Below are 16260 nucleotides of genomic sequence, written 5' to 3' on the forward strand. Positions count from 1 at the left end.
CAACTAACACGAAAAAAATTCTGACCAGACTGTTCCCACTAGGAGTAAAGCCTTTATACTGAAGATTTTTGTCTCCACACTGTTGTCTAATACAGCCACTCCCAAACTTACTTTAAGTTGGCATAAAAATATCAGGTTGAAGTTTCATTCATTCCAATAAAGGTTGTTTTAAAAATGTAAAAAGTTTGACTAAAGAATCAAGACATTCAGTAAATGGAAGGCAAAGAAAATGCTCTATAAACATGTAAATAGCACAATCGTACTTCTATCATATTTCTCAGTTGTTCAAAATTCCAAATATCCATATGTTTGCCTCAAAATTTTGGTCTGTTCCTCAGAAAATTTGCAGTATTCTGGCATATTGTTGAGCCCTGAAGTCACTAAATAATGACAGGTACTTGTGTTTCAGACTTCAGATTTTCAGAAAAATGCATGCTAATGCAAAACCTGTTATTCTAGGAACTTTCTACGCTTATAAGTTTGATATTTAAAATTTGTCACTGATTTTGAGCCTCTGCCCTCTCCCATTATCTTTGGCTTTGTACAGAGTTCTTGGGCTAAGAGGTACGAACAACCACCTAAGGTATCGCCCCATTCCACAGTTAAAGACATGCCATTTAGTACATACAGGGCCGCTCTATGAGGACATTCATTTACAAGGCTCTTCAGCTGCAGTGTCACATCAGAGTCGTATACGGTTTGTTTCAAAGAAAACATCACATCATTATTTACTTATTTTTTATTAAAGCCCCAAAAAACTGGGTCTTATTTACAAAGTTCACCTTTATCCATAACCATACTGACTTGAGATTTCCAGCAAATGCATTCTTAGCTACATTAAAAGCAGGTTCCATACATGTGAATAAACTGCTGAAAACAATTTTCAGAAAATAATCTGCAATTAACAGAAGTTCAAATATACACACAGTGTAATCAGAAAAATAACCCCGCAAATAAAATTACACAAAGGAACTAGAAACACATCACCTGCAACGCAAATTTGATCAGAAAATAAAATATAGAATGATAAACCTCTCGCTTAATAAGCGCTCAAAGTAAGCAATCAGAGCAATCCAGTACCCAGTATGCCTTCTGTAGAAACCTCAAGGACTTGGATAACAATTTATAAAAACTATTTTGTACATATCTTCAGACAGCATTGCTTTCTTTCTATACATATTAACACAATTTATTTTATATGACTGAGACTGAATAGTGTTTTTTGCAGGGGGGGGGCAAGCCCCCTTGCAACCCCTCACCCCTGCATAGGCTCGAAATGAACTCAATATTGTTCCACATTGGGGAAAGGGCAAACATCTGATCCCAAAACAATACCGACTTCTGGATGAGAAGCCAGTTCAACGTTCTGAGATTCAGTCTTCTCACTCTCAATCATATGGTCTTGCGATCATATGATATAGACCCTAACACAAACACTGGCCCACTGCTCTCAGTTCTTTATGAGCTCAGTTTACTTCACAAAAGTTGACATTGTAACAGATAAGTACGATTACATGACTAATCATACCAATGTTATTTTTGTTTGAGAACTCTATCCACCAGAACTGCTCTCAGAAGTGAAACATGAGAGCCAGACTCTAACAAAGCTTAAGAATAAAAATACACAATGTTACAAATGGACATAAAAATAAATACTCAATAATGTATGTTTTAACTTAAGCACAGGTAAGTGTGGAAATAGGGAAAGGGACTCAAGTCTCCAGTAACTGATTTTCATGTACCTTACTGGACGTACCACATATAGAACTTGCAAAGAACTTTAAGCAAGTAATGCTAGAGGCAGAAAATGCAATACATTCTGACTGGTTACTTAAACTTCAACATGGAACTGGGGGATTCTGGTTGCCTTGAAGATATTTTTGGCCAATCAGAATGCCACAACACAGTATCAGCAACAACTTTTATATTATACTAATTACTTAGTTCTTCAGAAGTCATATACAGTATTAATCAACAAAGTAAATAGACAAACTGATCACAAAAACTGAACTGTAGCTAACCCCCAACTTGTAATGTAGGTAATGGGCAATAATGGCATCAAAAATATTTCATCAGTAGCAGAAGACTCAGAACATTCAAAAAGACATTCTGCTTTCCAAGCGAACAAAACAAAAAGCATCCAGCCAAAAGCCACCTAAGAAATGTTCATTCCTTAGTATTACTCTACAGAGGTTACGCTTTGCCTGGTCACGTTTGCTCATACTTGCTTCAGTGTCACAACCTACCTAGCTAATGTTTAACACATTATAAACTGTTAATATGAAAGCTGGATCTAACCTGGCTTCATGGAGTAGGTAGATGCAGCCCTGCTTACGATGCAGACGACTCAGCATTCAGCTACTGACTAGTTGGGTGGGGAGGGCAGGAGTGAGCAGCATGTACCTTCTTACCCATCTGTGGGGAGAAGGTGGCAATTCAGCCATTAGCAGTGCCAACACCTTGGGGCCAAGGATATAGGTTTAGTAATTCTGCCAAACATTTTTTTTTGTATGATTCCTTTGGAGATGTGTATAAAGGTGTGTGCACAGCTTCCAGTAAGGGAGTAGACCCACATATATGTGAGCATCACTTCAGCCACCAGCAGAGGTGTTAGGGCTTAGAGCAGAAAAAGCTTGGATGGTTGCCCAAATAATGGCTTCTGTAGACAACTTTTACCACACAGGCAAGAAACTAATGGGCTGGGAATGTTTCTGACCCTCATGCAAAATCATCCGGCTATGAAAACTGATGCCATTTTACTTCCCGAGAAGTATAAAGCATTTTCTTTCAAATATCTAGAAATTTACTAAATTTAGAGAACATGCAATCAGTATTCATTTCATTCACTGGAGAAAAACAAATGACATTTCACTCTGTAAAAAAAAAATTTTCCAAAGGTTAAGAAATTCACTAAAGTTGAAGAAAAATTCTATATTTATGTTAGCTTTAATAGTACTTGTAAACTGGGGAAGATAAAGTGAAAGGATGCTTACGAGGTGACCAGAATCCTGAGAATATTAAAAATGAAAATATGGTTAATTATAAAATGCTTAGACATTATAATACCCTTCATTACTTTGTGATAGTCTAATAATGTTCTATACAGGAATTATAGGTCAGTACCAAAAAATACACAGAGAACTTAAAAACCAGATTGAAAAGTAGCAGTGTAATACAAACATCTGAAATGTATCGACTGTTTAGCAATAGGCCTTGGTCGATTAACTGAGGTCTGCACCGATTTATATCCTGCTCTTCAAATGAACCTCATCTTACAATTGCACATTCCATTCTTGTACTGCTTTGGGAACCTCTTCCTCCCTGTCAAGTTTGCCTTTCAGTGGAGTGTGTTTGTTGCTACCATTATACTTTGAGTCCTGGGATATGAATCTCAGTGACAACACAAATTAATTAAAAGGTTTGCCTCGACTGATTTCTTTATATTCCATATTATTTCAACATGCACAAAAAGGAAGAATCACAAAGCGAGTACAGGTAATATGGCTGTCAGTGTTAAAAGACACACATAGCAAAACTAAAAATATATCAATTTGTGACTCATTCCCAGTAGAGATGCTGTTAAAATTATATTAATGGCAAAGAGTACACGGTTGTTACCATTGCTTTTTGACAATCTTTTATGATTTCAATCACATTAAGTCCATTAGACGATCCATGACAGTAAATTATTTGCTAGGGGTCAGTGGTAATAAGCATGCTTTGACAGATGTGCCAATAAAACACATCTCAGAAGCTGCTGCTTTCAAATCCTTTGAGGCAGATGTCCATAATTTAATCTGTATAGCATCATGGACCTTTAATCCACACCCAATGCCTTCAGCTGACGTTCGATCTCTTCATCAGATATGGCTGTAGATTTAGACGCTGATGGAAGTCCTTTTCCAGCTGAAGGAGCATTTGCCATCTACAGAAAAAAAAAGATTAACAATTAAAAACAGACTGACAATGTTATTACTTTTGGAACAAATTATCTAACTCCACAGAGTTTGAGTACCAGGCCATTCATTTTTTTTCTTAGAGCTATGGGATCTGTGGAATGACAGCTTAGGGTTTACTGGGTGAAGGGGAGAAGACTTTTCAGCTCAGTCTATTTTCTGTTCCGCAGTTTAGACTTCCCTCTTGAACGAAAGCAGTTCATCAAGTGTTTGTGCTATGCAATTCCTGCAATCAAACTGCAAACTCTGTCAAACTAGTAACACAGGACATTTTCCAGTATGAGGACACTTTCCAGTTGTAAAGTACCCCCAGCTTTTTGATACTTCCTAACACATGAATCCAAAATGACTCTAGCTCAAACTTCCCTATTACCACCACTACTATATGCCTCCTCCATCTTTACAAACCTCCAAAAAAAAACTTCCATCCAAACTTGAACTAACCTACAACAAGATTTGCAACTAACCTCCCCTATCGCTGTCATCACTGCCTCTCATTAACTGGCTTGAATTCCACAATCAACTCCTCCTGCCTCAGGTTTGTCTATCTCATTCCATCCTCCACCAACCCCTTGTCCATCCCGCTCTAACTAACCTTCTCTCTCTTATTTCCCTAACCATGAAATTTGCAGCTCTGACCAACACCTCCTTTTAATCTCCAAACCCAACAAGTCCATAGGGAAAAGTCTCTATAGTCACTCTGTTGCCACCTCCTGGAACACCCTCCCTCTCCACATCAGGTCTATTCAAAATCCCAGCAACTTCAAACTTGCTTTAAAAGAATATCTGCTCAGTACCAGAATTTGTTCTTGCCAAGACCCAACTTAAATCTGCATCATCTCTATACCATCTCCCCCTCATCTACCTTTACCTATACTTTCCTCTATATTCACTTCCCCACCTATTGACCTTACCTCAAATCTCCATTTTTCTTGACTTTATTCACCCTATTTTCCTGTACTAAAGTATCCTTTCTGCATCTCTCGTCTATTGATCTGTTCTTCCCTACCCATTCTCTTACTGACCTCCACTGTACACCTAATTATGTACCCACTACTTACTATAACTTAATTTTTTTTTGATTATATATTTCTGCAACCAAGACTGTTTTGTTTTCATGCCATGTATCAACAAAACCTTTTTGTCTTCTACGTACAATATTATGTATTTTTTAATTTCTGTCTTGATTAACTTTGTATTTTATTGCTAGGTTTTGATTATTTTTATTTGGAACTTTTATCCTCGGGTCTCTCCTGAAAAAGGGCCTTTGGCCCAGTCAGACTTACCCGGTTAACAAAAGGCAAATAAATAAATAAATAAATAGTAGGCTATAAGAAAGGAAAATGAGCTGGAAACAGAGACCGGTTACAGATTTGGAAAGGAAAGAAAAGTTCTGGCAGTCAAGCTTTCACTTTCACACTGAACAAGGAACATGGCTCTGGCAACTTTAGATCTTTCAAAATTTAGCACTTTACAACATCATGACGCACACAAAAAAGCAGTCCACTCTAGATTGGATACTGACTAACAAACCCAATCTAGGTTACTTAGCAGGCTGCCTTCCTGACTCCCTCACTGACCACTCACCTACCTTCCTGTACAGAAAACAAGTTCTGACACAAACCAGCACAATATACAAAAAGTCTGGAGCACTTTACAACATCATGACGCACACAAAAAAGCAGTCCACTCTAGATTGGATACTGACTAACAAACCCAATCTAGGTTACTTAGCAGGCTGCCTTCCTGACTCCCTCACTGACCACTCACCTACCTTCCTGTACAGAAAACAAGTTCTGACACAAACCAGCACAATATACAAAAAGTCTGGAACAAGAAAAATTTCTTCCCCTCCACCTTCAACCTTCTACTTCAGCAAAGCAACTGGTCACTCCTTAAAAACCTTTCACTTGATTAGGCAGTCCACTACTCCAATAACACCTTTCTTAAAATTCTTAATGTACAAAACCACCTTTCAAAACCTAAAGGGTTGAATTTGGAAATGAATATTACTATTTAAAAGTTTTTTTCCACATTCATAAGGATACCTGTTAAATATTTAAGTATTCTATTACTATTTGTACTCATGTATTTGCTTAATGTTTAATAATGCACGGTCTCTTAGTTTTGAGCCTCTTGTCATATGCAGTCATATTTAATTATGTAATAGCTTAATTGTTTAATTGTTTAATGATTAATCTGGATTTTTACTATAAAAGATGTAAAAAAGCTTGAATGGTTATTCCTTTGAAGGCTATTCTAAGCCGAGGTACCAGAATAAACCGTTTGCTTTTCAGCTCCTGTTCCTGGTGGTTTTGTACTTGTTGGTGTTCTATCTTTGGTTTTCATTATTATTATTATTATTATTATTAAAATCCTTAATCCAGGACCCGCAAGAAAGATTAGAAAAAAAACTAGGCACATACCTTGGCTAACTAAAGATACCATTGCACTAGTGAAAGAGAGGACAGGGCATGGTCCACTTACCACACCACCAAAAATATAAATAACCACACAATATATCAACAGCTCCGTAACAAGGCTAAGAAATGGATAAACAGACAAATAAAACTACTTCCTCTCATGTCAAAAAAAAAAATAACCAATACAACCCCAAAAACTTTGGCAAAACATTAACAATCTTCTCAACCCAGGCTATACCCCAATACCCCTCCTGACACCTCTAAGGCTACTGTCCCTATAGCTACTCAATTTAATGCCCACTTTATTACCTCAATATCTTCACTTCTTGGTAACAAGAATGCTCAACCTCTCACTGTACCCAATCTCTCTTCCGACTTCCCCACCACCTTCTCCTTCTCCTCAATCTAAACTAACTACATAAAATCACTCTTTCCAAGCGCAAACCCTGCTGTCTAGCTGCTGACCAAATACCTAATGAATTCTTTAAAACTGCTGCCCCCTCAATTGCCCATCTCATATCAGTTCTTGATAAACTGCTCAACCTCTGAACAATATGCTCCTTATCTATGGAAAATATCTCACATCAGTCCACTACACAAAGGAGGCCTCTCTAATGATCTAACCAATTACCAACCCAAAGCCATACTCTCCCCTTTAGCCAAGATCTTAGAAAAATGCATTCGCTCCCAACTCCTCACCTACCTCCTTAATCAGAACCTCCTCTCCCCCACTCAACACGGCTTTAGGCCAAAACATAGTACCAGCACTGCCCTACTATCTTTTACAAACACCATACAGGGTCTCATCAATGATGGTCAAATGGTCCCCTCTATATTTCTTGACATGCCAAAAGCCTTTGACACAGTGTCCCACCAAATCCTACTAAAACTATCATCCCATGGCCTTAACTCATCAGCCCTGTCCTGGTTCCATAGTTATCTCTCTAAACAGTCAGCCGGCCACCAAGTAGGAGAACACCCTATCCCCTCTACTACCCATCACTGTTGGTGTACCCCAAGACTCTATACTTAGACCCCTCCTCTTTACAATATTTACCAATGACCTCAGCTCTGCAACTCAACTAGCCTTCATAGTCCAGTACACAGACAGCTCTACACTAATCTGCTCAGCCCCCATACCCTAGAATTTACAAACTACGCAAAAATATGTCCAGGACGTAGAAAACTTCCTCGCTGACCATCAGCTCATACTAAACCCTAACAAAGCCAAGTTGCTTGTTTTCAATTATAATAAACCCAAAACATGTCTGAGTTCACTTTCAATCCTATCCACAAATGGAACCAAACTAGAACCCACTAACCAAACCAAACGTCTAGGTTTCACAATTGATGATAAAGTACAGCTGTGTACACTTACCATAAATGTAGATGTTCCGAGTGTATTCGCTGTTGCACTCATCACCTGTGGGTTATCCCTGCTGTGGTAGCCCTTGGCCGGCCCGAATACCACAGTCAATGTTTTCTGCATTGACTGTGGTCACTTGTTGATGGATGTCAGGTCGTCAGTGCTATAAAGCAAGGCAGCCAACACCATTACATCATATTTTCTTGCCCTATCCAGTCAGAAGCCCAAGGAAATATGGTAGAAGTGGTCCTGGTGGCTAAAAGCCACCATAAGAAGCTTGTGTGTCCCTAAGGAAAGAGGATATAAGGGGAAGGAGGGGGGAACCAAGACTGCAAGAGTGAATACACTCTAACATCTATATTTACGGTAAGTGTACACAACTGTACTATGTTCTTCGTGTTTCACTCTTGCAGTCATCACCTGTGGGAGGATTCCCAAAGCTGAAGAGATGGGTGGAAGGATTGGAGACCTAGGCATGGGTAAGCATGCCCTGCAGAATTGCAGAGGCAGACCCTACCCTAGCCTTAGAGAAAAAAAAGAGGTAGGTGGTAATGCTTTGTAAAGGTATGGACAGAGGTCCAGGAGGCAGCTTCCAAGATGTACCTGGTGGGAACTCCTCTAAGGAATGCTGTGGAAGTGAGGGGTGCCCTAGTGGAATGGGTACAAATAGACTTGGGGGTGGTTTCCCATGTAATCTGCAACAGAAATGGATACAGTGTGATATCCATTTGGAAATGGCTTGCTTGGAAATGGGCTTCCCCTCTGCCCCTGGGGCAAAGCTGACTAGAAGTTGTTCTGTTTTCCTAAAGTGTTTAGTACGGTCCAGGTAGTATCTGAGCTGTCTGTGCACGTCTAGTGCAGAATTCTTTCCCTCTTGTTTTGAGGGTTAGGGAAGAAGGTGGGTAGATGTATGGCCTGGCTGAGAGTCACATTAGATACCACCTTGGGCATAAAGGAGGGGTTAATCCTCAGGAAGACCCTGTCTGCATGGAAAATGATGAAGGGCGCAATGGCCATCAGTGCCTGAAGTTCTGAAACCCTTTTGGCCGAGGTGATAGCTAGTAGGAAAGCAGTCTTCCAGGAGAGGTTTTTCAGTTCTGCTGAAGCAGCAGGCTCGAAGGGTAGTAAGGTTAGTTTTTCCAAAACATAACTCAGGTTCCAGGGTGACGTGGGTGGCCTTCTGGGAGGTCTGATATTAGAAGCCCCTCTGAGGAATTATTTAATCAAACTATGTGAGAACAGGGGCTGGTCTGTATCAAAATGAGCTGAAATGGCTTAGGCAAGAGAAGGAGAGGCCACTATTGAGTAACTCTGCTAGATAGTCCAGGATAAGAGGGATGGAAGGTTGTGAGGAACTGCCCCCTCTGGACTGGCTCCAAGGGCAGAATCTTTTCCATTTCCCTGCGTAACATTTTCTGGTGCTGGGCCTTCTGGCCTCTGTGATAATGTCTGGGACCGGTTTGCTTAACAGGGGCTCCTTTTTGCTTTTAGAGTATTTACCATGCTGACAGTTTGAGACTCTGCAAGTCTGGGTGCAGCATTCCACCCCCCCCACGAGTCAAGAGGTCAGAGGTCAAGGGAAGCTGCCTGGGAAATAAAAAAAATTCTAGGTCCCAAGTATGGTGATAAAAACAGTTTAATAGCACAAACAATAAAACAGCTGGTAATTGCTTTCAAGGTAAAAACCTCTTCACCAGACAAACATTAAAAAAAGAGCATGTGCATTTATATGAACCTCGGACAATAATTCAAGAACAAAAACTTAGCTGCTTATTAGAGAATGATAGAGGAGGGAATATGAAAACTAGGACTGAAGCCTTGTGAACAGAAGTGGATCAGATATTTTCAAGTTGACCAGGCTTGAATGCAGCTGTATCATTGAAACCTTTTCTTTCCACCTGTCCCTTTAAACACCGATTTGATGATGCACTTATTTTATTGTTTGAATGTGCAATGTTGTTGTTGACTGGCCGCTTCTTATCGGAGGTTCAAATAAATACACATACGCTTTTTTAACATTTGTCTGATGAAGAGGTTTTTACCTTGAAAGCGCTTACCAGATGTTTTTTTGTTTGTGCTATTAAACTGGTTTTTATCAGCATACTTGAGACCTAGAATTGTTTTTATTTTTATTTCTCAGTTGTACTTTACCAGAACCCGCTGTCCTAGTTGCATTTTTATTATTTTTAGTACTTTTACGAGGCTGTGATGTCAGGCTGTGCAGTAAGGGGTACCAATGCTGTCTGGGCCAATCTGGAGCAATGAAGATTACCTTTGGTCCCTCCTCCCTCATCTTGATCAGTACCTTGGGAATAAGAGGCAGAGGAGGGAATGTGTTCACAAACAGCGAGTTCCAGGGGAAGGTCAAGGCATCCATCTTCCATGCTAGGTGGCGATACTCCCTGGTACAGAATGTTTTTAGGTGGTCGTTGAGGTGTGAAGCAAAGAGATCCACCTGTGGAGTTCCCCACTCCTGAGTGACTTGCAAAAAGATTTTTCTGTGGAGCTGCCATTCGTGGAGGTCCAGTAAGTTTCTGCGAAAGTGATCTGCCATGGTGTTTTTGATCCCTGGTAGGTATTGGGCTATTAGGTGTAATCCCATGGAGGAGGCCGTCTGCCAGAGGTTCATGTCTAGCCTGCACAGATGGTAAGATTGGGTCCCTCCCAGTTTGTTGATGTACCACATTACTGGGGTGTTGTTGGTTTTGATAAGAACACTGGTTGAGATGGGGTTTGAAGGATGTCAAGAGCCTTTTGTACTGTCATCATTTCCTTCTGGTTGATGTTTAAGGGAAGGTGCTGGGCATCCCAAAGACCTTGGGTGCACCTGCCTAATAGGTGAGCACCCCAAGCAATGTCTGAGGCATCAGTGGTGATGGTCTGCCCAGTAGGTGGAGGATGAAGGGAAGACCCTTGTTCTTGCCACAGGTCCCTGCCCACCAGAGAAACTCAGCCCTTATACAGGGGATCAGAGGAACAGAGGTCTTAGAGGCTGAGTCTCCTGACACCAAAGGTTCTTTAGATACCTCTGAAGTTTTCTCATGTGAAGCCTGGCCAGAGGAATTAGAAAGGATACAAGATGCCATGTACCCCAAGGCTTGCAGGAACTTCCTCGCCGTGAGGTGACTTCTGGAAGCCAGCTGGGTAAAGTAGAGAGGCATGAAGCTCTGCTTTTCTGGGGATAGGAAGATCCATTTGGGATGCTGTGTCCAGCAGTGCTCCCAAGAAAATGATCCTCCTGGAGGGTGTTTGCTTTCATTTATTCTTGTTGATGGTGAACCCTAAGGAAGTTAGGAGGGTTTTGACAATGAGGAGGTCCTGGAGCAGCTTTTCTTTGCACTCTGTCTGAATGAGGCAGTCATCCAGACAAGGGTAAATCTGTATAGTTCTCTGTCTGCAAAATGCTATGGCCGGGGCTAAGCATTTGGTGAATACCCTAGGAGCAGTAGGGAAGTCAAAGGGTAGCACAGAGAACTGAAAGTGTTGTGAGCCTGCTCTGAAGCGCAGGAATTTCCTGCAGGATTCCCTTATGGGGATGTGGAGGTAGGCATCTTTTAGGTCTACGGTCACTAACCAGGCATTTCTGGTCAGCATAAGCAGCAGCTGCTGCAAAGTTAGCATTTTGAATTTGGGGACCACCAGGGAGGTGTTCAGAAAGGAAAGAGCCAGGATGGGGTGCCAAGTGCCCTCTTTTCTGGGAACAAGGAATAGTCTGGAATAAAAGCTTTTGCCGGTTTGATCTGCGGGAACCCGTTCTACTGCCCCCTGGGATATGAGAGTCTGGAATTGTTTCAATGCCTTTGCCCACTGATTTGGGGGTAAGTCTGGGTACCGTCTTGGGATAGGGAGTTCGTTGAAAGAGTTTGTATCCCTTTAAAATGATCTTTAAGACCCACTGGTCCTTTGATACAGAGAGCCAATTTTCTTTGCCGAGGGAGAGCCTTCCTCCTAGCTTTTGGTGAGTGAAAGGGGGGCAGAGGGGGGGGGGGGCACAGAGTTTTTGCCATAGAAGGATGGCTTAGAACTCCCCACCTTTGGGGCGGATGTAGTCCACTGTTTGGTTCTCTGCTGTCCCTGGGATAGGGGCCTGGGTGGTCTGTCCCTGCAGGGCTTACCTTGCCCCCGTCTGCTAGATGCAGGAAAGAACCAGGGGTTAGATGGGAAAATTCCTTACTGAACCTAGGAGGTTGAACCTGAAAGAAATATTTTACTGTCTGCATAGATTTTGCTTTGTCTTCCATCTTTTTAAGCACATTGTCTACTTTTACTACAAACAAGCAGTCCTTATCCAAGGGTGCATCAATTAATTTAGACTTCACATGATCAGGGGGAGGTTGTTCCTTCAACCATGCAGGTCTCTTAATGACAGATCCTGACACTGCTGCTCTGCTTAAGGCTTCTAGGGCATCATATCCACAGTTCAATGAGTGTTTGGCCACTTGACAAGTAGAGTGCAGTAAACCTGCTAACCCTTTCGAATTGGCACAGTCAAGAAATGTAGAAATCTTTTGCTTTAATAGTTCCAAAGTGTGTTGTTGATATTAACATATGGAACTGACAGTTGAGTGCTCTGATTGCCAAGGTTGCAGAGGTGTATATTTTTTTACCCCATCTGTCCAGAGCTCTGGAATCCTTATCAGAAGGAATAGGGTTCTTTGCAGAACTAGCCTTGGCTCCTTTAAGTACCTGTGTAAAGACCTCTGGGTCTGCAGCAGGATTTCTGTACAGATACTTGTGAGAATCCGGTACTCTAATACCAGTCAGGTTTACTGGAAGCAGGTGGGAAGGCGTCAGGGGCCAAGCTGGATTCATGGAAATCATCCACCACTTCTAAGATAGGGGGGTGGCCGGGGTCTGTGCTGGGGCAGATCTAGAAACTCTCAGTCTTTTCTTAGACTGAAGGAAGTCCTGAGATTCCCAGTGGAAATGTTCCCTGAGGGTGTGAAGGGTTTCCCCAAAGGAAAGATCTTCTGGTGAGGAGGCAGAGGGAATGGATTCCTCTGCATCTGAATCCTCATGAGCAGTCAGAGGTTGTTGTTCCTCTTCAAAATCTGAAAAATCAGATTCCTCAGAATCCTGCTCTATCATTATTTCAGGAAAAGGGTGCCTTTTCCTTTTAGAAGTTGTGGCCCGACTACCCCTGATAAGGGAGATAAGATCCTCTGCCATATTAAGCATTTGGGCTTGGGTGGTGGAGCAGGAGTAAGATGGAGGCTAGAGGAAGAATTTCTAGGACTGGCCTGGCTTCTAGGCCTAAGAATATCAATAGGTCTGAGAGAAACGGTAGTTGGATGAGAAGATCAGCAGTGCGAAAGGCCTCCTCGGAAGCCGGTGCCTGCGTCGCAGCTCCAGACCAAACCGAGGAAGAGACAACTAAAGGCTTGGAAGACAAAGAAGATTTCTGCTGCATACCGGACTCCAAAAGGGTCTCTGTAGAGGCCTGCGTAGATATCATATCGGGCATCAGGGGCTGCAAAAGTGCCTCACTGAATTCCGGAGAACTGACGACCTGCTTAGTGGTAGCATCATCAGAAGGCTTAGCCTTGTGTGGTCTGTCTCTATCTTTAGCTCTATGTTTTTTCAGAATGTCTATGGATTGTTGGCTGATGGATGCCATTTCGGAATGTGAAGATGGAAGACTAAAATACCAGTCTACAATTAGAGCTCTGCAACAAATGGTTCTCATGTCAAAGAGGGCACAGAACCAGCAACGGGGGACATCGTGATCTGGGCCTAAACAAGTGACGCAATATGAATGGAAGTCTCCATGTGGGATCAGCTTTCCACAGGCAAGACAATTAACTTTTTCAGACATTGGTTAGTGCAAGAAAAATAAGGATCCCCAACGGAGTACTTAGCTTTAGACATTTTCAGCTGTAATTCGAGGTCTGGTGCGACCAACTGGCACACTTGTGAACTGCTTCTGCTACGGGCTCCACAGAAAGAAAGACTGATGTAATGGCGTCAGCTGCCTTGCTTTATAGCACTGATCACCTGACGTCAGTCAATAAGCGACAGCAGCTGACACGGAAAAATACAGACTCTGGTATTCGGGACGGCCAAGGGCTACCACAGCAGGGATAACCCACAGGTGATGACTGCAACAGTGAAACATGAACATCCTAAGGTTCGATACCCACATCTCCCTCACCATCAAAAAAGTCCACAGTAAACTAGGCACCCTATACAGAATTAGACTATACCCTTACAGATAGTGCTAGCCACTGCCCACACACCTCCACTGCTCATAAATCAGACCTAAATAATCGAATCATGATACAAAAAAATTGCTAAATTCGCCAACGGCCACCCCTACAGAACCCACTATTGCTCAGTACTCACACAACTCAAATGGTTAGAACTCCCAAACCTTCTAACAATAAACCAACTGTCCATAGCCCACAAAATAATCCACAAAGCAAATGACTCCCCACCTCTCGCCAACCTAATCCAAACCAACAACAATCACAGATTACCAAGACACTCAAACTATTGCTAAAGATTTGCCAACTCCACAACACACAAGGCACCACCCTCTACTCCTATAAAATTGCCAAACTCTGGAACACCCTCACTCAACCTATAGCTAAAAACCCAAGCATGCAACGAGTTCAAACACCTCCTCAGGAACATCTAGCTAAATACTGGCTCTGCTCTTGCCACACTCCTGGCTAAGCCACCCAACCACCCCTTTTGTCACCCCATCACCTCTTCATCACACTAATCCAGCTCCTCCTCATAGCTGCAACCATTATCTGCCTTCACTAAATAGGTTCAACACTATCTCGGTTAGCATTGGAAACACAAATTCTGCTTTGTCTTCAACTGCAGTGCACTTTCCTGACAGACTGTATTACACTGCACCCACTACTAGACATCCTGTTAATAGTCATCTCAAACTGTACCACTTAAGTTAAATTTGTGAACTGTAGCTACTTGGCTCTTACTACACTGAGTTTTCCTTTGTACAATGTTAACTTGTATGTGTGTGCATTTTTATTGTTCAATACTGTTAACTGAATGTATGGAGATATGTAAGGAGCTATGTAAATGTATGGAGCTTTCGTCTCCGGGCCTCCGCTGAAAATGGGCAATAAGGATATAGACCAAAGACTAATCTCTACATAATGGAAAAATCAAGACTAACGACGGAGTGTCAGGGACTCCCCCCTCAGCCATCTTGGTAGAAGTCTCCAAAGATGTGGCCACCAAAAGGCAAAATAAAGATTGCTATAGCACAGTTAGAAACTCTGGGAATCATTAACAGCCTCATGTGGGCCAAGCACAAGGCATGGAGAAGCTGATAACATGTAGTAATCTCTAAAGTAAAGTCATGGAGGATTAGAAAAAAGTAGAACTAGAACTGTACAGGTGATACAAAACGCAATTGGCAGCCAGCACAGTTTTCCCAGAAACAATTTTATTTTGGGTTTCACCACACAGTTTATCAGCAGAGAGGCTGTAGTGGTCTGCATTATTTGCAAGTGATCAAGTTCAGAATTCAACAGCTCCAGGGTCAGAATACTGCACTAATCCAAATTAGAAGAAACCATGGCACAACCACTGGAAGGTCTGATGGTGGTATATGGTGCGAAATAAAGAAAGTGTTAATGAGCTAGAAATAGGAAAATCTCTAGACAGCGGACGTACCAGCTTGTCATCAATAAGATGCTCACCTTCAACATGAATCCTAGCTGGTCACTATCACAGGTGACACTGGGTGGCAAACCTAGAAAATGAAGTAATGTGGCATGAGCAGCCATGGAAATCATCTTGGACGTACTAAGCCTCAACTGATTACAGTCATCCAGTCCTGCATGCACTCCAAATCTTTTAACAGCCTGTTTATGGCAGACACACATTTTTATGGGAAGGAGAGGAACAGCTGAATGATTTTTATCGCGGAAAGGATACTGCTAGCCTTTCCATCAAAAATCTCTGAAAGGAAGCAGACAAGGTGACAATTATGGGCCAAAATGGAGCCCTCTTGTACATCCCAGGTAAGCATGTGGGAAGAAGAGGGTTTACTGGGTGAAGGGAGAAGACTTTTCAGTACTGAAGAGGAGTTAACTCTGAATCTACTCTGCATTTGGCTAGAGAGATTAAGGCAAAGTATTCCAAGCCTGCTACTGTGATGCCACAGTAATGCTGTAAACAGTCCAACAGGAAGACATAGCCAGTCATGTCGAGAGACAGAGAGACATCTAATAAGACCAGTACTAATAAATCATTAAGGAAAGGACCCTGGTAAGGGCCATCTCTGTACAATGTCAAACATTAAAAACAATCTGGAATTGATCACTAGTTTTAGCATTCTTCATCTATGAATCAATCTGCATGTGTACTACTCTCTCAATAACCTTATCAACAAATGAAAGGTTCAAGGCAGGTCTGCGTTTATCATGCCATCAATACCTGAACCAGACTGCAAATCAATGGCAGTAACAAATACCTCCTTTACAAAAGAAAATGATCTCTAAATGAAAATGAAATGATATGGTAAAGTGATACCGCC

At 41.8% G+C, this 16260-nt stretch overlaps 1 protein-coding gene across 2 annotated transcripts in view; it reads right to left on the minus strand.

Moving 5' to 3' along the window:
• Window positions 1-723: 723 nt before the first annotated feature.
• Window positions 724-16260, minus strand: part of CHMP2B (charged multivesicular body protein 2B) — a 244297-nt gene continuing 228760 nt past the window's right edge. For both annotated transcript variants that reach the window (XM_044072081.1, XM_044072080.1), the window contains exon 6: window positions 724-3925. In XM_044072081.1, the coding sequence (XP_043928016.1) occupies window positions 3818-3925 (108 nt within the window). In that variant the 3' untranslated portion in view covers window positions 724-3817. The remainder of the gene's footprint in view (window positions 3926-16260) is intronic.

The sequence above is a fragment of the Protopterus annectens genome, chromosome 5.part0 (assembly GCF_019279795.1).
Source record: "Protopterus annectens isolate FY-2018-M chromosome 5.part0, PAN1.0, whole genome shotgun sequence".
Classification (NCBI taxonomy): Eukaryota; Metazoa; Chordata; order Ceratodontiformes; family Protopteridae; genus Protopterus; species Protopterus annectens.